Raw genomic sequence first — 23,408 nt, forward strand, 5'->3', positions numbered from 1 at the left:
CATCAAAGTCAGCAGAGTCGGGCAGGCTCATCGAGTACTCAGTCTCCCATTTCTTATTGTTCTCTTCCAGCTATGGACAGCTGGAGAGGTGGGATCAGGTGGTGCAGCCCCATGGGGTTGGGGTGGTGGTGGTGGTGGTGTTGATGGTGGCGGCGGCCCTCAGACTCGAATGAGAGAAGCTCATGGACAACTCTGCTGCTCTCATGTGTGTGCGTGCGCGCGTGCAGTAAACCACTGATCCCACACATTATGCGATCATAGAACAAATAAATATATTTTTTTTACTTTAAATTATTAATATTATTTGCATTTCGTTTTGTTTGGACGGAAGTCCACCGCAGCCTCCACGGCTTTTGCTTAGCCTGCACGCGAAGACGTTGACCGCCACGTACGGGTCGGTTTCCTCTCATATGATCGCCTCTCGAAGATTACCTGTGCTGGGATTGGACGGCGACATGCGGGACCAAATGATCCGATGTCACGATGGCATTAGAGAAACGGCGACTGCCGACGCCGTGGCACGTGCGACGCGGTTCGGCGTTTCTTTTTCCACCTCACGCGGTTGTTTGACCGGCGCGGGAAACGCGTATTGTGACTCGGCACGACCGCCCGAGTCGCGACGCGTGCCTTTCTCTCTTAGTTGTTTGATGCCAAAGTGCGCGTAGGAAAATACTTTTTTTATCTTTCTATCAATTTTCCCCACTTTTCATGCAAAATAATAATATTAATTTTTTTGGCCTTTGTATTTTCTTTATTATTGTTATATTTATGGCATAAATATCCCTTTATCCTCCACATATCTCTCTCTTGACCACCAAAAGGAAAAACATAATTTAGCCACTAATAAAGAGTCTAATCATTAATTAATTTGAGCTAAAAATATCAAAAAAATTTAATTATGGTAGTCAACTATCTATCCGGATATTCTAATGATACTACTGTTAATTAGATCCAAAAATTCCAACCTAGAATCATAATATCACAAATAAGTTTCCTACTAACTGCAGTTTTTGTCAGCTAATTTCTCTGTGTGTCCTAATTAGGAATCCCTTCATCTCTCTCCATTTAAATTGATGTTAAGGAGTCTCCCTGTGCCCACAGATGTTTTAAATACTACGTACAACAATGGAAGTTCATGTCATCTGCCATCCACATAAAATGCTGAAATAGAAAAATTCATGGATGCATGCCTAATTTTGAGATGTAATGAGGAATGTTTACATTGGCATTAAATTCTAAACAGTTGCAACTTCAATCTGCAGAATAAATAGTGCTGCGGGAAAAAAAAAAGAATCCATATTGCTTGGAATATAAATGATGCATCCATGAAGTACACACAAATAAACATATTTCCAAAACCTTAAATGACAAGTCGGCCGTGTGACGGGAACGCAAAGACGACGCACAACCACAGTCTGTTTCAGGTCGTTGGCTTGCCTGCGACTCGCTCGGCTATCCACCCCAAGCCATCATACAATCCTTCACCGGTAATGGCACAGCAAGCCTGGATGTGCCAGTCATGATTCTTGATGCTGTGGAGGGAGAGAGCATCAGTTATCTCGGCCGGGGACATGGCATCCTTGAGATCCTGCTTATTGGCAAATACGAGTACCACGGTATGCTCGAGGTCCCCATGCTGAAGAAGTCGAAAAAGCTCATCCTTCATAATGTTGATCCGAGCTCGGTCAGTACTGTCGATTACAGCAATAAGAGCATGACTCCCTCGATAATATGTTGCCCATGAGGTTCTCAGCCTTTCTTGTCCCCCTAGATCCCACACCTGCTTGCTAGGAATGACAGGGTTAGACATGGAATGCAGTTTTAAGCTAGCCCAATAAGCCAAGGATCTATGACCAGTTCTTGCACCACAAAATGAAGGAAATCCAGTCATAGACATAACTCACTAAACGAACATAGGAAAAATGCACAAGGTAGGCCAATAAGCTTAGCAGACATCAATATTCTAATAAAAATAGTGAAATTTATTGAGACATGGATAAAATACTGTTCAATTTTGTGGAACAACAAGAATATAAAAAGAATATGGGCATATATGTTCTCTCCATCCTATTCAGATATATGAACTCAAGTAGAAGGACGTTTAATAGTTATTTAGTTTTTCCATTTGCTGAAAAGATGATAAGTTATAACCAGAAAACAGAGACCTACTGGACAAGGTTTTGTGAACACAGAATCTAGGAAAAGTCACCTAAAATGTCACTTTTGATGAATCCAGCATATATACTTTTAAGTTACATTTCAGGAGCCTTCTATTTGTTTCTCAAAGAATAAATGCATCTCTTTTTAAGTCACCAAGTTGTCTGCAAACAGATGCAAAGTATAATATCGTATTATTGCCAATACACTTCAAGTACAATAAACAAAGCACCGTCTCGAAGCCAAGTAGTTACCATAATCAATTACAGAACATTTGATTGTACACAGTTATCACCTTCAAGCTTAGTCTTAAACAAGAAGCTGTAATCCTAATGCTGCATGTATAAGTTCACATGATTAATCATATAATGTGACTAAATAGCCACTGAAACACTGAACATTTCCTTATAGACATTTATAATGTTGCTAGAAATAAATATAAATGAACTGCAGGATAAGTTCATGTCCTATCATTCCACCAGCCAAGAAAAAAGATTTCTCCACACTTCTTACCAGATGAATACGTAGATTCATCTCATGTATCTAGCTAGCCTTTTAAAATAGAAGCAGTAAGAAAACCCTTCAGAAGAAGAAAAGAAATACAAAAGCTCTTCATTCATATGGGACTTGTTACCATTTTGAATAATTAAAGCTATTGCTTTAAGCACATTAATTCCACTAGTTAAGAAAAAACTTTGCAAGTTAATGCTTTGATTTGTATGTTTCTTAACATGTGATAGAACAATCCTGCATACGAATTGTATCCACAGCCACCTCACAGAATTAACTTCATTCACCTTTTACAGAATGAACTTAAAAACCTTGATACAGGATAACCAATTGGTAAGTATTTTTCTGGCTATTACAGGTATATCACACTGGCTCTCTATAATATCAATTTTCAATTCACAAAAAAAAAAGTACAATGATGGTACATTTAACCTAACTTTGCAAAAAAAATAAAAACTTCAAATTTAAAGCTTCACTTTTCAAACAATGTTCAGCAAATACAGCATGATAAATGCAATTAAGAAAAAGTATTATATCTCAAATTGGTTATACATATGATACAAGTTATAAAGTTGATAGTATGCTATCACCGACATCCCAAAACAACTTTACTTCTTGGAGAAAACAAGCCACATATTTAGGGACTAATTGTAAAAAAAACATGGACCAGCGTTCCATGGACTGCTGGGGACTGAAATGGACAAAATGTGATATTTCTAAAGTAAAACATGGATCGTATATCAGTAATTACTTTGAGTGATTTCAAGTGCTCCTTTTTGGAGGCAATGCCAATAGATCATCACGAGAACTCTTACTTGCTACAAAGTCTATAGGGGAAGCAAACATCAAAACCTTAAACAATGGAAGAAAGTGTGAGGCAAAAAGAACAGGAGATCAAGCACCAGATATGGGATGAGTAGAATCGGAAACATAGATCCATATTTCAATTTGAACTACACTTGTACATTTAATGAGATCACTAAAACTGTTTGACAAATCACCTTCATTTACATCAGAATCTTACCTACATGACTTACTCTAAATCCAAAGAGAGCACTTTTTTCAACTATAAACCAAATTCTTGAAGATCATAAATTCATGAACTATAGTTTCATTTTCCATAGGAAGCCAACAAGTTGCAAGAAGATTTATATTCCTACACTGCATTATAATCAACTAACTTTTCTACTATGTATCTCAATCTGACTATAAAAGCATCAACCAAAGGAGATTACTTCCATCTAGGTTAACTCCAATTTTTTACCACCGCATGTGTTCGGCTATCAGCTTCTCTTTGTTATAAAAAGCAATAGTTTCCTCTCCTATTCATCCCACACCCATATTACTCTTGTTCTGTTATCATTACTAATAAACAGACCAATCTTAAAATCACATGATCATCAACACATCCACAAACCCTAATTTATTAGCACCCGTTGTGGAGCTCACTGGTTCATAACATAGTCCACATTAACTTTGGTTCATAATGTTATCCACATTAACTTCGACTCCGCATATTGTAGGTTTCTCCAATTATAAAACCGATGGTACAAGAATCAACCATCAAATTTTCGCTTTAGAACTACAGAAAATAAAGGTTATCGAACATATATAAATTTTGACCTCAGACAAATTTACATCATCAAACGTATGTCATATAATAGAAAAAATAACAAGACCAGTTGTATGTGAATGAAAGGTTATCCAGCGCAAAGGTTAAAGGAGTGTTTCCACATGAAATTTATCGTCTTTTAACATTATCTCCGACCGTTCTCCAGACAGCCAAAACCAACCGCTAGTTACAATTAAAGTTCTTGAGAAATTAGAAGTTAAATAAGATGATGATCGTCGAATGGCAATGGAATGCTTGATAGAATATAATCAACAAGCAATTGGAAATGAGGGATCAAAAAGGACATAATTGTCGCTGACCTCAAACCGTATGTTCTTATAGACGACCTCCTCCACGTTGCTCCCGATGGTAGGACTCGTGTTCACGACCTCCCCCAGATGCAACTTGTACAGCGTCGTCGTCTTGCCGGCATTGTCCAACCCGACGACCACGATCTTGTACTCACTCGCAGGGAACAACATGAACCAGAACCTCGACAACAGCGCCCCCATCTCCTCTTCCGCGGTCCAAGTATCTCCCCACCTCTCCAATCTATCGAACAAAACAAATCCAGCATCAAACTACGACCCCAAAACCGAATAAGCATTCATCAAGAAGGAAAAAAAAAAAAGAGAGATCTTGGAAACCCTAGATTGTGAGATCGAGATCGAAGAACAAACCAATAAATCAAACGCCGAAAAATGGAATCGATTAATCGAAGAAACAGAACGAGGAGCTCCGAATCGTGAGAAGAGAGGAACGCATCTTAACGATCCTACTCGATTAGAAATCGTGAGGCGAGAGGGTGGGAAGACCAGAGGAATCTCCAATTCTTGGAAGTGTGCCCAAAAACGGAGACGAGTTATCATGATCCATACATATATGCACACTAACATCATAACCAGCAAATATTCTACCCGAGTACCCGCCGTGTGATTGGAGAAGGTTGGGACCCATAAGCCGGTGTTCTGGGCCCCAGTCCTTCCTCCTATCAAAAGGCAAGCAAACGTTGTCTGAGCCAGCGTGGCAAGACGGCAATTTGGCTTAAGCGCGAGGGCTTTGGGGTTTGTTTTTGGGTACGATTTAGTTGGGACTGTTTAGTATGCTATATATAATCTACCCTATTCAATATATATATATATATATATATATATACTATCCATATCCATGTCTGATCAAATATGAAGTAAATTTTGATTAAAAAAACCCTAATTCAAATAGTTCTCTAAAATTATAAAGCAAAAAAAAAAAAAATTCAACTATGATATCTGAATATTTCTTAACAAAAAAATAAATGATGAAGATTGGATTTCATATCAAGACTTGGCTATTAAGAATTAACATCCAATAATATGGTAATTACTGACAAAAACAAAAAAATCATGAGAAACTCCTGTTTCATCTCAAGCAAGGATAAATGAATTATAAAGAGCTATGAGAAGAATTACAACTGATGTTAAGCTATATAACCACAATCATTAGCAAAGTTAGATTAGATTAAAAGATATCACAAACTTAGTGCCAGTCTTACATCAACAAAACAAGAAATGCTGCAGCAAACATTACAAACACCAAATGCAAGAAGAGAGAGAGAGAGAGACTCACATACAAGCTGAGAACTACAACATCATCACTAACTACAACATCAAGCCCTATGTCAAATTAAAGCACGGCAAGTTCATTCTTTGGTGGATTTGTTAATAAGGGACTTGTGGATGTGGGGGATGACACCACCACCAGCAATGGTGCCCTTGATGAGGGTGTCGAGCTCCTCATCCCCTCGTATGGCTAGCTGAAGGTGGCGGGGGGTGATACGCTTCACCTTGAGATCCTTGCTTGCGTTTCCGGCAAGTTCCAGCACCTCTGCTGTCAGGTACTCCAGTATGGCTGCGGAGTACACTGCGGCGGTGGCTCCAACTCGCCCGTTTGCAGAAATCCTTGTTTTCAGCTGGCGGTGGATCCGACCAACGGGAAACTGCATGCACAGATGATGTGCACCACACAACCAACAAAATATGAGAAACTTAAAGAGAGATATGTTTGTTTTCCTTGTGTTGGAAGAAGTGAAGAACAATGTTACATGTAGCGTTGGATTATACACCATGTAAATTGAAATAGAAGTCAACAGTCCATGCTAGATCACACACTCGAAGCATGCCACTGTTGACCTGAACACTACTACTACAGAACACCAAAAACCAAAACTTGGAAAAGGATTTAGGTCAGACAAAAGATAAAGAATGATCGATGCACGTAAACTTGATAAAACAGGAATTCCTGATCAAACCCAATATGGAGATCCCAAGAAAGCCATTACTTCCTCGGTTCTCCAAAGTCAAAAGGAGACAAGAAGAACAGGGCCGACCTGAAGTCCAGCTCTGGAAGACCGGGAAACGGGCTTCTTCTTGTCCTTGTCTTTGTTCGCCGCCGTCGTCTTCGCAGCCAGAAGCCCCTTCCCACCTTTCCCTGCCATTCTTCGATCCTACTAAACAATAAGCCTTCGATAAGGAACCGAAAATCCCTAGACGAAAAAAAGAAGCCTTTTTTTCCCCGCGAAAACCCTAAATCGAGCATGGAAGAACATGAGACCAAAGCCGAGTAGGTGACTTGAAATGAAGAATCAGAAGACGACGAGATAGAAGAGGGAGAAACGGAGTACCTCTTCGGCTTCAAGAGATGTTTCGGCGGATGGAGGGCGAGGAGAGCGGGAGCGGAGACGAAATGTCTATAAATGGATAGGCGGCAAATTTTGGGGGCGTTCAGTTTGGCTCCAAAGGCGGGCGGAAATGGAAATTTCAAACGTTTCGCTTTATTCCAAAACTACCCTCAATCATCTGTTCAATGACTTCACGTGTAAAACGTTGAAGTTACACATCTAACCCCAATAGGTTGACAATTACCTATTTTAGCCCCCAGGATTGAACGGCCCATTGGGCCTATAGTCAGTCTTCCCACAAGCCCAGCCCATTAAAGCCGATTCACATAAGTCTATTTGATTCCATTAGGCCATTCAAAAATGCAAATGAAAATTCATGCATAAATATACTTTTTTCCTTAATTTAGGATCAAAATATTGTCATGTATAAAGCTCAATTACCAAAAAAGATTCATATACTCAACCATACATGGTTTGAATATTTCGTCGGGTTGTCATATATTATCGTCCGATTCGTATTTTTCATCTCGGTTATTTATTTATTTAAAATAAAAAATATTGTGTGATTAATTTTCACTGTAGAATGGATGATTTGACGTGTTACATATTAAAAATAATAATCTCCATTGAGATATCCGAGTCGATTTATGTATTTTTGTATAAGCAATAGGCGAATTCACGTAATTTTTTTTTAATTTTAAAAAATAAGTAAAAAATATATATCATCTGGGAAGGGGAAGAGTTTACTATGATTTCGATCTGCCATAAATTCATGCCGATAGTTTCCACCAAACACAATAACTTATATTTACTGGGAGACAAATACGTTATGTACCTCATAAAATTTATTAGCAACATGCATGGTCGAAGCCAGAATGATTGATATGTTCCTCTCAACATGGAGGCAATACACCCGGATGAGATGAATGCTTCAGCTGCTACTGTCCTATGATTGATGGAACTGCACATTGCTTGCTTCAGACAGAGAAGCAAAGAAGCTTATGCTGCCATGGTGATGAATCGATCCACTGTGAGCTTCCTCATGCATTTGTCTTGCATGTCCCCCCTCTGCATCCTGCCACCAGCAAAGAGGAAGATGGAGACAACAAGACCTGCAAGTCTCCAAGCAAACTATCATGCTCTCTCTCTCTCTCTCTCTCTCTCTCTCTCTCTCTCTCTTTCGCAGACCTTGTATCCTTGTGAACTTGTCATTCAAGCATGCAACGCATGGAATGGGGTGCACCTCCACACCTACACTCACTTAAGGTTGGTGAGAGGATGGGTATTCATGGGTGTCCTTGAATGCCCATCAAGGGACATTTACTTGTGCATGTGAACCCTCAGGGCGTGAGCTCCGTGTATCATGTGATGTTGTATCCCCAGAATGACACCCATATCTTTGTGAGAGGAGTATTCATTCAGTATCTCATTAATGATTCAGAAGGTGAGGATACCAATTTGTCGACTGACATATGAGCTAACATATTTATTTTCAGCTCCAGAGAGGAAGATTTTGTTTGAGGAACACATGTGCCTTCCTCTCTTCTTAGGAAGAAATCTTTATTCCTCGTCGGCAACAAGGTTTTTTGTTTAAGGAAGAAGAAGAGACTTCTTCTTCTCGAGCTGATGCACGCGGATTATAACCAAGAAAGTTTTGTCTGGGGATACATCTCTTGTTCCTTTTTTCTCTCGAGGAAGAAATCTTGTTTGAGCTTCAAAATAAAAAAGAAAAGAAAGAGAAAAATATGATACATGTCTTCTTTCTTTTCCTGCTGATGCCAAGTATGATCGATCACAACAAGCTTCGGCTTGAGGAACAAAAAATCTGGTTTGATCCTCCACACAGATACACGTCTGAGTCGAGGATGCTAACCACGATCATTAAAGCAGCCCAGCATGGGCTCCATCTGCAAAGCCATGATGCCACAATCAGAAGAACCGGACCCTCTTCGAGCAGTAGCATCACTGCAGTCAACATTGCTTGCATCAGAATGAAGAAGCAGATCCATCATCAATCACCACCTCCCACCCACCCCATCAGCTTGGCATTTAATGTCCATTCTAACCTGGTATCCCTGCTTTCATAGGGCCAGCATGAGATGAGAATGCCTACCCCATTTGACCCGGAGACAGGCAATTGAAGATGGTGGAGTTGGAGCCTTTGTCCTACCTGTAAAAAGGAGAGAAAGGTGCCCTCGGCAGCACCACCATTAAAGCCTGCTCAACTAAACTCAGCTCACAACCAATTGGTGTAGCTGAAAACCTAAATGATCACAGACGCCATTCACACCATGTCATCGAATATTGACTTATGCGCTTAGTGGTGAGCTGCACTGCCAAACCTAAACACTGCATCATTGGCTCAAAGAAATGATCACATCAAAACTAGTACTAGATTGTTATTTGTTCTCTTTATGGGGTGGAAAGAGACCTTCATACCAAAAAAATTAATTCAAAAAATCCAAAAACAATGAGCATAAAATAGAGAAATAACTATAATTACCTATAATTACAATAGCTTATGAAAAGATAAGTTCACACTCTTAGTTTTTCTTTTTTCTTTTTTTTTAGATCAGTATCAATTAAGATAGCTAATATCTTAACTAAAGATTGCTTTCTATGTCATTATTTTCCTTCAAATAAAGTTAACTTAGCTTATGAACAAATAAATTACAAAAAAAATTCATAATAAAAACATAAATATCAAATTCTATATATTTTCAATGATATTTTAATTCTCAAATATATTTTGCACCGACTAATATTAAATCGAGAATAAATTTTTCGATACCATTTAATAAAACATAATTCGTGACAAGGTCGACGCATGATTTAATGTGGCTCCATAACTCCCACTACATCTACATATATCAATTACAAGGCACTTGAGTTATCCTTACTCGAGTAAATTTTTTTACGCATCCTCTCACCTAAACCTTGAATGACTCTTTTGTTAACTCTCTCTAAAAACTCTAGAAAGAAATCTTTACGAGCACTCAAAGTATCTTCCTCTATGCCTCTCTCACCCACCGAAATCTTGAAACTCATAATATATTCGTACATATAAATCTTAATTCACTAAGGAGCTTTAATCTAATTAGGATTCCTCTAATTATAATCTGAACACAATTAAAACTCATAAAAATATTTATCCATCCTTACATAGGGTACTTACTGTATATGAACCTGAACATAATTATATATGCCAAAGAAAACCTTACTATCATGTCACCGCTGTTTCTCTACATACTTGTATCGAAATGTGGCCCAAATCTTTTGACATTCTCGAAAAACATGAGAATGTAGCATCTATATATTGGTACTTCACAAAGATAGTGTTGTACATAAACATCCCAAGATAGGGTTAAAAAACCTTAAGGGCCCATAGAATTATTCATCCAACATTGGATTCTAACTGTGGTTTGCAAGGACATGTCGCCCCCACCTCTCGAGGACACATACCATCTCTCTTCTCCACAGCTGCAATCAAGATTAGGCCAGGTCAATTCCAGCTAAATATGAAGCATTTATGTCATTCCTCTTCTCCATTATTTATCTGATCATAATTATTCATGTAATCAGGATTGCCATCTTCTCAAGATTTGTTCCAACCTAATCCAAGCTCACTCATCAACTCAGTTCATCTCATACATACATACATATATAAATAAATAAATATATATATATATATATACACTTTATATTAAATCGGAATTACTTTAATTAGCTGGCCTAACTTGTACTCTCACATTTGATGACGGCGAGTTCCATTCTTGGGTAATCAAAGCATGAAACCAAACTGAGACAACCCTTTCATCACCATACATGTTAATTAATTGGATGCATATATATGCTGAGAATAGTACACTGTTATCACAGCATGTATATTAAAGCTTTGCGTGGCGATTTGCACTAATTGTCGTCCTCGTGATCCACTTGATCAACCCATCATTAATGGTTGACATGGAAATAGAACTGTTTGTTGAGGATCTCTTGAATCCAATTGATTGCAAGTCTTTGCTAAGCATCCTGAATTCTTTGGCCTTAATCTTCTTGCCTTTCATGGTTTTCCTTTGGCCAAATCGTCCTTCTCCGTGTGTGAACTGCTAGGGATTGTGATGCACCGCCTCTACTTCAATGGTCCAGCATCCTCATCGTCTCAACCAACCGACGCTGATGGCGGACGACGCCAAGCGTTGTCATCCTCGGTGGCCCGGCTGCCCTACGCGCATGTTGGGAATGATCCACAGTGATGGCTTGCTCCATTAACTCCCTTCTCAGTGGCCGCTAGTGACACTTCATGAACCTAACACGCAATGGAGTAAATGAGAGCATAACTCACGACATTAGATGTGTTTGCCAAGGCTCCATGATACATGTTTGCCGCGTTCTATTAACTCCTCCGAGGCCCCTCAACTCCTCCTCATCGAGATACCAAATCCGAGACATTTCGTTTACTGCAGTATCTACTTTCATCCACTCACTGGAGCGATATGAAACCATGTATACAGATTGATTCTGCGGTCTTTTCTCTTTGATTTAGTAGCTGCACAAGTCGTCCGTTTTGCTATTTAGGAACAAGCACAGGATCTGCATAACATACTCGATGGCAAGGTCGAGGATCGAGGATGCCGGGAGCGAGAGATCTCTACATTAGCAAACGAGTCGATCACATTAACTGGGTTTTCCTAATCAACTACGCAGACATAACACCAAACCTAATAACAGGATGTCGCTGTACTCTCAGTCCTCCGAGGATGGACTTGCGAGCCACATTTGAATGCTAAGAATATGGGATAAAGCTTGAAAGTGAACTCGGCGACGATGGTCCGTTAGCGACTTGTCTTGTGCATCAAATGCATGCAGATTAATCTTTGAGTGGTTTCGCACCACTGTGTTTCTGCGTTCAAATTCCTCCCTCTTCCTCCCCTATAAATACATGGCCTGCAAACATGTGCATAGTCCGATATCTCTCTCTCTCTTTCTCTCTCTCTCTCTCTCTCTCTCTCTCTCTCTCTCTCTCTCTCTCTCTCTCTCTCTCTCTCTAAATATATATATTTATATAATCTATTTAGTCTCTTTGAGTTATCTAGTTCGAAGTGTTCATTCATCTCTTGGCAGCCATGGCTGAGAAGGTTGCACCTTCGGTTGACAACAGGCTTCCGAGTTACCTTCTGAAGCTACTGAAGCCTAACTACATGAAGCTCCTCTACCACCATGTCATCTCGAACGCTCTTTATCTCTGCCTCGGCCCGCTGCTGGTGCTACTCTTCCCTCGCCTATCAACGCTGACCCTCGCCGACCTGCGTGAGCTTCCGAACCAGCCATGGGTTAACCTGTCGGCGGTGGTCACCACATCGACCCTCCTCATGGCGGTGGCCACCTTGTATGCCATGAGCCGCCCCCGCCCGGTCTATTTGGTGGACTTCTCCTGCTACAAGCCGACCCAGGCTCACATGGCCACCCGCGGTGAGATCATGGAGCATTTCAAGAAAGCCGGGACGTTCACCGACGAGACCGTGGCCTTCCAGCACAAGATGCTGGAGCGGTGCGGCATCGGGGACTCGTCCTACTTCCCCAGGTCGCTGCTGTGCACCCCCATCAACATGAGCCACCGAACCGCCCGTGAGGAGGCGGAGACCGTCATGTTCGGGGCAACCGACGAGCTGTTCCAGAAGACAGGGGTGGCGGCAGCCGACATCAGCATCCTGGTGGTGAACTGCAGCCTCTACAACCCCACCCCCTCTTACACCTCCATGATCGTGAACCGGTACAAGCTAAGGAAGGATGTCATGAGCTACAACCTCGGCGGTATGGGCTGCAGCGCCGGCCTCATTTCCATAGACCTAGTCAAGAATCTCCTTCAGGTATCCCACTTCCTCTTCTTCCCCCCATTTCTGCTTATCGTTACCATCACTTCCGATCCAAGAGTTCAGACCACCTCAGTTGCTTTCAGCGGCAAAACCTGACCGTGAGAGAAGCCTTGGACATGGTTAAACTAGGTGGCCATGGCTATCTGGGCAGCACCTCAGCTCCGTAGCATCTGCACATGATAACCTAGGCCATGGCCGAGAGCAAGAAGTTAATGCACACATATCCCCACCCCATTTCTCACGTCCACCACGGCAGATGGCCCTGCCATCATCAGCACTTCACTGACTACTACTGTTCATCATCATCATCATCAGTGCCATGCATGTGATTTCTGCTCGTCCTGGAACTGCACGCACCATAACTCCTCCACTAACTCCTTTTGCTTCGCCTTTGTCGGATCTCGTACTCTACTGTATAACCTAGACTATCCATTGATGATGCTTCTACTAACCATGCCATAATGGATGCGTATAAACGTGAAGTATATATCGAGTCATATGGTCCCAATACTCGTCGCACTCGTATTACTTCCACCAAAATTTATTGTACTTTCTCCATCCATCCTCGTATCAGTTGGTGTATCCGAATGCATCAATATACGTACATGGACCAGCACAAGAGCAGCGGGTAAACAGGCGACGAGGCAGTAAATGGAGGTGGGTGGGCGGTAGTGAATGATGGGCAGTGGTTAATGGGTTTACAGAGATGCCAGTCTCCGGTCTGATGCCGGACCCCGGAGTTCCCTCGATAACACACACTACCAGCATGAATCATGAGATGGATACGGGAACGGCAGGTTTGACGATTGTGATCATCCGGGAGTGGGGCGGGGACCACGGGTACGGAGCGGGTAAGGGTTCCACCTCGTACGATTGGAGTCTCTGGAGCTGCGGCGCCTGACTCGCCGGGAACGCCCACGTGTTTCACGGCTCGAGTGGCAGCTTTTGTCGGCTTGCGTAAAATGTGGTCGACGATGATAGATTATTAATTTAATCGGATGTAAATATTGGTAATTACATGGGAAGTAAATGGGCAGGTGCACCCGAACAGCTACGCGATGGTGGTGAGCACCGAGAACATGACGCTGAACGCCTACTTGGGAAACAACCGGTCGATGCTGGTGAGCAACAGCCTGTTCCGCCTCGGCGGCGCAGCCGTCCTGCTATCGAACCGGCGGTCCGACAGGCGGCGGTCCAAGTACCAGCTGGTTCACACCATGCGCACCCACCGAGGCGCCGAGGACTGCAGCCACTCGTGCGTGATGCAGGAGGAGGACGCGGAGGGGAAGGTGGGGGTGGCGCTGTCGAAGGAGCTGATGGTGGTGGCGGGTAACGCGCTCAAGGCCAACATCTCCACGCTGGGCCCGCTGGTCCTCCCCATGTCGGAGCAGCTCCTCTTCCTCGCCGCCATGCTCCTGCGCAAGGTGCTCAAGCTCAAGATCCGGAGCTACATCCCCGACTTCAAGCTGGCCTTCGAGCACTTCTGCATCCACGCCGGCGGCCGCGCCGTTCTGGACGAGCTCGAGAAGCACCTCGAGCTCACGCCCTGGCACATGGAGCCGTCCCGCATGACGCTCCACCGCTTCGGCAACACCTCCAGCAGCTCCCTCTGGTACGAGCTCTCCTACATCGAGGCCAAAGGCCGCATCCGGCGAGGCGACCGGGTGTGGCAGATCGCCTTCGGCTCGGGGTTCAAGTGCAACAGCGCCGTCTGGCGAGCTCTCAACACCGTCCTTGACGTCCACAAGAACCCATGGACGGACGAGATCCACAAGTTCCCGGTACACGTGCCCAAGGTCACGCCTATCCTATCCTAGATGGTCAGCTGCTCAGACGAAGAGACAGGGAAGAAGAAGAAGAAGAAGCATGTTTGCCATGTTGTTGCGGACGCAACACCTTAATCTACATCTGCATGCAACAACTGCTACACACATTTACTTAATTATGCTTAGTAGATGGGTGAAAGTTGCATTAGCATTAATCATCAAAATCAATTATTATTATTATTATGATTAATCTGAGTAATTATTATTCTGAATCCTGCTATACACCGATCATTTACCCTCCGATTAATCTTAATTTATATTAAAATAACGTCATAATTGCCCTTATTATCATGAAATAGCGTGTTTTTACCATCATTTGTGGCACCACCATGACAATTATGTTGTTGAAATCACTATTGGACATGTGAACTATATCTATGGAATGCCCAACATATGTTACTAGACAAGACTCAATTATAAATCATCACTATTTATTAGACTTGACATCACTGCAATGTAACATATATTAGACACGATCTATTTGACTTGACTAAACACTTGTAACCTTACGATGTTGATCTTAACTCCGTTATTTCGACCATATTGACTTCGAGGTAGGTCGATCAAGTCTCGAGTCAAATCGACGAACAGCGAAGCATGTGATGGACGGTTTGCTCGCTTGTTGGAGTGTAGTCAAACTTAGGAGATTAATGTTTAATCTCAATTTAATAGTAAATCTAGTTTTATAAGTCAACTCAAACCTCCTCATATATTATAAGATTCTTTATTTAAGACTTACGTGCTCATCGAGAGCTAAGCATAACTTAGAATCAAATTATAATATGATATATATGAGATCTACACCAACCATCGGTTTTGTCTTAAAGTACTTTCTAGCCACATTGATTAGTGTATTTTGTTTTCATTTTGGGCCTCCAGTGATACTTAGCATTAAAATTACTTTAATATCATTTGTCATGACCCAACATATTAACTTAGATTTTTCGCGATATTCATTTAGGAGTCGACATCTTTATTGAGGTCCAAAGATAATTGTAGGGTTCAAATAGTTAATAAGTTGATTGTTTTGTGAGAGAAAATATGATGAAATAAATGATAAATATTTCAAATAGTTAAATAGGAAGAATGACGTTTTTGGCACATACCCAAATATTTATTTTTTTAAAAACTAAATATTAGATATTCTACGAAGAAGATGTATGCTATAAATATTCATATCTCCTATAAAGCCTCCATCAGCCTACACATCAGAAGCTTTTATCACTTACGCTACGTTTTATAGAATTTTTAATAATTTTATATACAAATCTTTTTATTTTATTTTTAAAAATAAATACATAATATTTATTTATTATGCTTGTTTTATACTTTACTTATATTTAAAATAATCTTTATATTTTTAAAAACATAACATATAAGGCTCTCAGGTCAAGTTCTAGTTAAATAAATGTTAGAGTTGTTGAATCTTATATTTTGATGTTGAAACCACTTGATATATGTTTATGATTTAACTTGCGTTTTGAGCGACGCTGGATGTTTCGATCAGAATGAGACAATTAAAGCAGGAAAATCATGTTGGGTCGGAGGAACATGTCAGAAAATTAGACGTCGGACCGGTGGATCGGTCGACGTATCGACAAAAGGCTTCGGGCTGTGGATTCGGGCATCGGGCCAAGAAGAGCGGACATTACGCCAAGGATATCGGAGTTACGGAGACAACTGGCCGATTGGGCAATAGGCCACAGGAGAGAACGATGCGCCGAAGAATCGGACAAAGCGTTGAGGGACCAAGGACATGCAGGACAACTTGATTATTGCTTAGTATTAATTATCTAGATCAAAGTATATTTTTACATGTGCAGGATTAACTAGATAGCTTGAAGATATAAAGCAAGTTTACCGGAGTCAAGTTCGATGGGTGTTCGAGAGTCTGCCGAAAGTTCAAAGAATCGTCGAAAGTACTGTCGGAACAAACCAAGAAGGAATCGGAGACTTGCTGAAGTTTTCGAAAGTTCATCAGAAAGATCGTCGGAGGTTCGCAGTGATCACCGAGAAGGTTCGGATATTTGCCAAAGACTCGTTAAACTCACCACAAGACAGGGAGCTTGCTAGGAGTCCGCCGGAAGAAATCCGAGGGTGTATTGAAAGTCCGCCGGAAAGCTCGCCGGAAGGAAACTCGACGTTGCCAGTTAAAAACTTGCTTAGGACTATGTCTTAATTTTATAATTTACATATAATTAGGGTTAAGATTAATGGTTAATCGTATAACCATTAATCCTAACCCTTGTAAAATGGTTTAAGTGTTCACCTCCCTCTTGCTCTTTAAAACATATGTAAAAGTGTGAACCACTTGTAAAATGGTTGTAAGAGGAGTATTTGGTCCATCTCCTTCAAAGTGATTTGTTAGTGGAAGCTGGGAGCCTCATCAAAGAATGCTTCACAAGTGGATGTAGGTCATTTGACTAAACCACTTTAAATTGTGGTGTTCCTTGAATGTGTGAGTGTTTAATTCTCTGAAATATTTATCTAGTTAGCACCAAACTGTTCGGCTTTCATCTCTCTATTCTTGACTTCCTTTACTTGAGCTATTTTAGCTAAGTCATTCTTCGTCGAATCGAAATCTCTAAACATTTACGAAATCGATTTTAAACTTACGAATTTTAATCTGTTGTACTAATTTACCCCCCCTCTTAGTGCCGCTCCGATCCTAACAAGAATATACTTACGTGGCACGATGACTCATAATAAACTATTAATATAATAATACATATAATTTAATTTAAAAAAATAATTTATTTTCGTGATTATGGTTTTGGTTTTGAACCACTTAAGCCCTTATATAGTTTTGCTCATATCTAAAATAACTCATATATTTTTAAAAATATAACATATAAGTCCCGTATATTAAGTTTAAGTTAACAAACGTTAGAGTTTACTTACGTGGTATGATGACTCACAATAAACCATTAGCATAATAACACATATAATTTAAATAAAAAAATTAAGACCACTATCAATAACAGAAGGAGACATTATCATGGAAGGTGTTAGGAATGGGGTCGGCACTAAGGGGGGTGAATTAGTGTAGTGGTAAAATCACGTATTTAAAAATGATTCATTTTGATAAAACCGATTTAGACGTAAAACTGTTTCATAAATGTAATACTTTGAAAGCATACGTAAGAGAGTAGTGGATGTAAAGAGCAAGTAAAGAGGTTTAAAGTTAAAGTAAATTGCTCAAAGAAATGCAAACCAAATTTCAGAGTGGTTCGGTCGTCGTAACCTACATCCACTTCATCGATTCCTCTTCCGTCGAGGCCACCGGCATCCACTAATGGTCTTCTATCAATAGGCGAAGACCAACCACCTTTTACAACTCGATTCTCCTTTTATCGAGTTTAGGAGACAACCCTTACACCCCCACTCACTTCTCTCTCAAACTATTCTAACACATAGAACTTTGAGAGGAGCTCACGCAAGATTGCAGTAGCGTTTCTATCCTTTTTTACCCTCAATACTTATGTATATTAACCAAGGATGAGAGGGGTATTTATAGGCTTCAAGTTGATTCAAACTTGGAGCCTAAAAATGTCTCATCCTAAGTTTCCTGGGTACTGGTGGTACCATCGTTGTTCCTGGGTGGTACTACCGTCGCAAGATCTGGTACTAGGCGATACCACCGTTGGCATCACTGCTGTAGGTGGCACCACCGCCCAAGAATCCTAGGGTACTATTCCCCAAGCAGTGCCACCGTCGGCCCTAACGGTGCCACCGCCGGCCAAGGTTTCAACACCCTGGTTGGGCCTTGAATCTGGCTCAACTAGTCTAACTTTAGGCCCAATTGGCCCCTAATATAGTTGATAAGATTACCCCACAATCATAACTCTAATTATATGCTAACTATGATTTCGAAGATATAATCTAAGCAAGATAAGTTCGGTTTCTTCCAACAAGCTTCCGGCAAGCTTCCGACGATCTCTCGACAATATTCCAACGGTCTCTTGGCAAGCTTCTAGACTTCACGACGATCTTCTTGGAGTGTTCTGACGAGCTTCTCTGGCAACCTCCAAGACTTCTCGGTTGGTTCCGATAGAACTTCCGACGAACTCTCGAACTCCCAACGAAATAGCGTCCTTGACTTTGGGACATCATTTTGCTTCACACCTTGCTATCGTAATTAATTCTGCAAATGTAAAACACACTTCGATCTAGACAATTAATACTAAGCATTAATAATGTTGTCCGACATGTCATTAGTCTCTCAATGCTTCGTTCGATTCTTCGACGCTTCATCCTCTCTTGTGGCCTATTGCTCAATCGGCCAGTTGACTCCGCAACTACGATATCCTTGGCGCAATATCAGCTCTTCTTGGCCCGAAACCTTATGTCGATATGTCGACCGAACCTCCGGCTTGACGTCTAATCTTCTGACATGTTTTCCTCCAACATAACATGATTCTTCTTGCTTTAATTGTCTCATCTTGATCAAGAATCCTACGTCACTCAAAACCAGATTAAATCATAAACACTTATCAATTGGTTTCATCATCAAAATCCGAGATTCAACAATCTCCCTCTTTTTTATTATGACAACTAATTAATGACGGAGTTAACCTTAACTCCCGGAGTTTAAACAAACTCCCCCTATCAATATGGCATAGTGATAGAACCTTGAATTCAAGCTGAATTCAAGTCGTTGCAAATTTCATCATAAATATTTGTAACTCGTCATCATGTATTACATGATCATACTTCTCTCCCTTTGTCATCAACAAGAAGAAGAAGTTCCTACTTTCAAGTGTTTTAGATATAAGTTCAAATCATTATATGAAAAACATAATATCAAGTTTTATCATCATGTAATTTGAAGCTAGAAGATTTAGCAAGTGTTATATCATTCAAGCTATCAAGTTTTAGATATGCAAGGTAATAAGATAGCAAGTTTACAACATACAAGCTAGCAAAAATTTTACAACATTTTAAAACATGCTAAGCTAGCAATTTTGAGATGTTCAAGAAAGCAAGTCTTGCTTCTTGAAATATAAATTTTGCTAGATGTGCAAGTTAATTTTTTTGCTTCTTAAGATAGGCAAGATAACACTTCTTTGCTTATCTTTTGAGATGAATAAGCTAGCATGGTTTTGTACTCTTCTTGAATTGTGCAAGCTAGTAAATTTACTTTCTAGCAAGTTTTGCTCTCTCTTTGTCAATATCAAAAAGAAGGGAATAATACAATTTTGTATCTTTTTATCCCTTTACATCAATTTCTAAATCATGACAAAGGTAAGTATCAATCTTATTTGTGCATCATTATATTTTCGAATTAAAACATGTATAATTTTAAAGCTATTCATTTCATTTTTTATGCACGATACCGAAAAATAAATCAATTATCATTATGAGCATATCATACATGATACTAAAATATTAAAATTTTTAAGCATTTATTAACATTTTGATCATGATACCAAACATTCATCATTTAAAGCATTCATGATACGTATCATATCATCATAATAAAAAGCATAAGTATTGTATGCATCATATCAAATCATCATATATATTTTTAAAATATATAAAATCATCATTATATGCATGATTCCAAATCATCATTCAAATTATTTCAATCATTATTTCAATCATCACTATAACTTATCTTGCACAAAATGTAAAATCATCTAACATGATACAAATATTTATTTTCAATATATTCATCATTAATTTCTTCCCCTTTGTCATAGCTAAAGAGAGGGGAATAAAAATATAGTGGTGCAATTCGTTTTCCTTTTCATCAATTTTTAAATCATCACATAAAGAATAACAAGAGAAATTTTGGTGATGAGATATACAAATAATGAAGACAAATTGTAAATATCAAGAGATATTACGATTTCTCAAATAGAAAATAGAAATAATCATAATTAATAATCTTGATTTATAGAAAAATCTCATATATCGAATGTCGAGAAATCAAAATAATGATTCATATAAAATTTCACAAGTTATATTCAAGAGAAAAATCATTATTCATTTTCAACTCATTCAATTTGTCAAATCAATATTTCTTAGATACGCATGATATCAAAACATGGTTTCAAATATTTAACATATAACATGTATAATTTCAAACCATTTTTAAGATCATCGAAGATAGAGAATATTTTGATTCTCATAAAAAATAGCTCAAGTAAAGAGATCAAAAAGAAAATTCATGATTTGGTTGAAAAATTTTCATTCATTTTAAGGCATACAAGCCATAAATGCAAAGAAATTATGTCATAAAAGATAAAACTACGTAAATACTAAAAGACATGATTCATATATTAAATCTCCCCTTGAATAAAATGTCAAAAAAAAATTGTAGAAGTACTGAGAAGAGATCTTGATTTTAAAAAATTCTCATGTAATTCCAAGAAATCAAGATCATGATTTTGATAAAACTCATTTAAATTTAAATCATCAACATCTTTTCAAGAAAATTTAATGAAGACAACATAAATAGATTCTCATGAGAAATCGATTCATGCGTAATGTCTCAATTTTTCATTAATGTCATAAAACATGATTTATTTTAATAAATCTCTTTCTATAAGTAGATGAAAAAAACATAGGAGATCTTGATTCGTGTGCAAGTTATAAATTTCAAAAAATCAAGATAAAGTTAACTTATTTAAATCATCAAATCAAGATCATTTTCAAGAGATTCACAAAAGTAATACAAATAGACTCGTTAATCTCCTTTTTGGAAAACTCAGATAAAGAAATCTTTCAAGGAGAAACCTATCATCTTTTTAGTTGTTTCAATTTATATGATTTATTTTATTTTTGCTAAGTAAATACATGCATTAACATTTAAAACCGAAAAAGAACTTTCATTACGACAAAGATCGATAATTCATAAATCATAAAAATCTTCATGCATAATTTCGAAATATAAACTTATTAAGCATGATAATTATGCGCTACTTCAAATCAAACATGATTTCATTAATCATAAAGCATCTTCAATCAGAATCATTTTGTTTGTTTATCATAAAACATATAATTTTCATGATTATTTTTTAAATAACTAGAAAGGCAAGCATGATCTAATTTTATTTTTATATTTTCATTAAATATTATTAAACATATAATTTTATAAAAATATATATATATATAATTTTCTAAAAAAAGCATCATGAAAAGCATCATGCAATTTCGAAATAAACTAAAGGTATTTTGATTACCTCATCGTCGAAAGCCGTTAAGGCGTAATTTGCCACCTCACCCTTATTGATTTTCTCCTTATTTTCGGAGGAGTTTGATTCGTCCAAAATTACTTTCCTCTTCTTGTTTTCATAGCAAGTACTTTCGTTTTTTTATTTTTTAAATTTCATGGTGATGAGTTCAAGTTCACAACTTATGCACAAGTGGTCTTCGATTGTTCTAAGTTCAAAATCCTTTGTATTCTTTAGAATATGGTTTTCATGTTCGTCAAGTGTCACATTAGTCATTTCATAAGTTATTAAAGACCCAATTAGTCTTCAATTGGAAAATGGTTCAAATCCTTGGCCTCTTGTATGGTCGTTACTTTAGAGTCCCAAGTTTTAGAAAGTGATCGTAAAATCTTGTTTACAAGATCAAAGTCCGAAAAACATTTACCAAGTGATTTTAAACCATTGACGACATCCGTAAAACGGGTGTATATGTCAACAACGGTTTTGTTTGATTTCATATGAAAAAGTTCAAAATCGTACATTAAAAGATTGACCTTATAATCTTTTACACTATTCGTGCCTTCATGTGTGATTTCGAGAGTGTGCAATATACTGAAAGTCGTTTCTCATATAAAAATTTGATTAAACCTTATTTTATCTGAGGCACAAAATAAGACATTCATAGCCTTTGCATTTAAAGAAAAATTATTCTTCTCCAAATCATTCAAATCTTTCATTAGAAGAGCAGACTTTTTAAAATCGGATCCGATAATGTTCCATAAGTTCAAATCCAAAGAAAGCAAGAAAACTCTCATTCGAGTTTTCTAATATGTGTAGTCCATCCCATTGAAAAAGGGAAGACGAATGAGAGAGTGGCCCTCTTGAAAACCAAAAAGAGTCATTTCTCTTTGGGTGTTAAATCAAATGAGAATACGAGGCTCTGATATCAACTATTAGGAACTGGGTCGGCACTCAGAGGGGGGGGGGGGGGGGGTGAATTAGTGTAGCGGTAAAATCACGTCTTCAAAAACGATTTGTTTCGATAAAATCGATTTCGACGTAAAATTATTTCATAAATGTAATACTTTAAAAGAGTAGTGGATGTAAAGAGCAAGTAAGGAGATTTGCAATTTAAGTAAATTGCTTAAAGAAATGCAAACCAGATTTTAGAGTGGTTCGGTCGTCGTGACCTACACCCACTTCGCCGATTCCTCTTCCGTCGAGGTCACCGGCATCCACTATCGATCTTCCTTCGATGAGTTTTATCGGCTTAAAGTTGATTCAAACTTGAAACCTTAAAAAATCTCATCCTAGGTTTCTTGGGTACTGACGGTACTTCCATCGTTCCTGGGTGATACTACTACCGCAAGATTCGGTACTTTGTGATACCATCATCGAACAAGGGTGGTACCATCGCCAATCAAGGTTTTCAGCACTCTAGTTGGGCCTTGAATCCGGCCCAAACTAATCCAATTTTGGGCCCAGTTGACCCCTCAATCACAACTCTAATTATGTGTTAATTATAATTCATAACACATAATCTAAACAAGATAAATAATATATATATATATATATATATATATATATATATATATATATATATATATATATATATAT

At 38.8% G+C, this 23,408-nt stretch overlaps 3 protein-coding genes across 6 annotated transcripts; 1 reads left to right on the forward strand and 2 right to left on the reverse strand.

The window, feature by feature from the left end:
* Window positions 1–1,274: 1,274 nt before the first annotated feature.
* On the reverse strand, window positions 1,275–5,136 carry LOC135610472 (uncharacterized). Of its 2 annotated transcripts, none has more exons than XM_065105004.1 (3): window positions 4,960–5,136; window positions 4,600–4,831; window positions 1,275–1,780 (listed from the first exon to the last, which is right to left on the reverse strand). In XM_065105004.1, the coding sequence occupies exons 2-3, from the start codon at window positions 4,789–4,791 to the stop codon at window positions 1,421–1,423; spliced, it is 552 nt and encodes a 183-aa protein (XP_064961076.1). In that variant the 5' UTR covers window positions 4,792–4,831; window positions 4,960–5,136; the 3' UTR covers window positions 1,275–1,420. The 2 variants fall into 2 exon arrangements, with proteins under 2 accessions (XP_064961076.1, XP_064961077.1); XM_065105005.1 differs by having other exon boundaries at window positions 5,059–5,132.
* A 648-nt stretch (window positions 5,137–5,784) lies between these two features.
* Window positions 5,785–7,044, reverse strand: LOC135610473 (histone H2A variant 1). 3 transcript variants are annotated; one of them, XM_065105006.1, is made up of 3 exons: window positions 6,939–7,044; window positions 6,645–6,761; window positions 5,785–6,254 (listed from the first exon to the last, which is right to left on the reverse strand). In XM_065105006.1, exons 2-3 carry the CDS (start codon window positions 6,750–6,752, stop codon window positions 5,958–5,960), a joined length of 405 nt encoding a protein of 134 aa, XP_064961078.1. In that variant the 5' UTR covers window positions 6,753–6,761; window positions 6,939–7,044; the 3' UTR covers window positions 5,785–5,957. The 3 variants fall into 3 exon arrangements, with proteins under 3 accessions (XP_064961078.1, XP_064961080.1, XP_064961079.1); XM_065105008.1 differs by having other exon boundaries at window positions 6,645–6,764; window positions 6,939–7,037; XM_065105007.1 differs by having other exon boundaries at window positions 6,645–6,840; window positions 6,939–7,033.
* A 4,925-nt stretch (window positions 7,045–11,969) lies between these two features.
* Window positions 11,970–14,846, forward strand: LOC103975257 (3-ketoacyl-CoA synthase 20-like). The gene is made up of 2 exons (XM_009390175.3): window positions 11,970–12,802; window positions 13,846–14,846. Exons 1-2 carry the CDS (start codon window positions 12,059–12,061, stop codon window positions 14,623–14,625), a joined length of 1,524 nt encoding a protein of 507 aa, XP_009388450.1. The 5' UTR covers window positions 11,970–12,058; the 3' UTR covers window positions 14,626–14,846.
* Window positions 14,847–23,408: the final 8,562 nt, after the last annotated feature.

Source organism: Musa acuminata, chromosome BXJ2-4 (genome assembly GCF_036884655.1).
Source record: "Musa acuminata AAA Group cultivar baxijiao chromosome BXJ2-4, Cavendish_Baxijiao_AAA, whole genome shotgun sequence".
NCBI classification, from domain to species: Eukaryota; Viridiplantae; Streptophyta; class Magnoliopsida; order Zingiberales; family Musaceae; genus Musa; species Musa acuminata.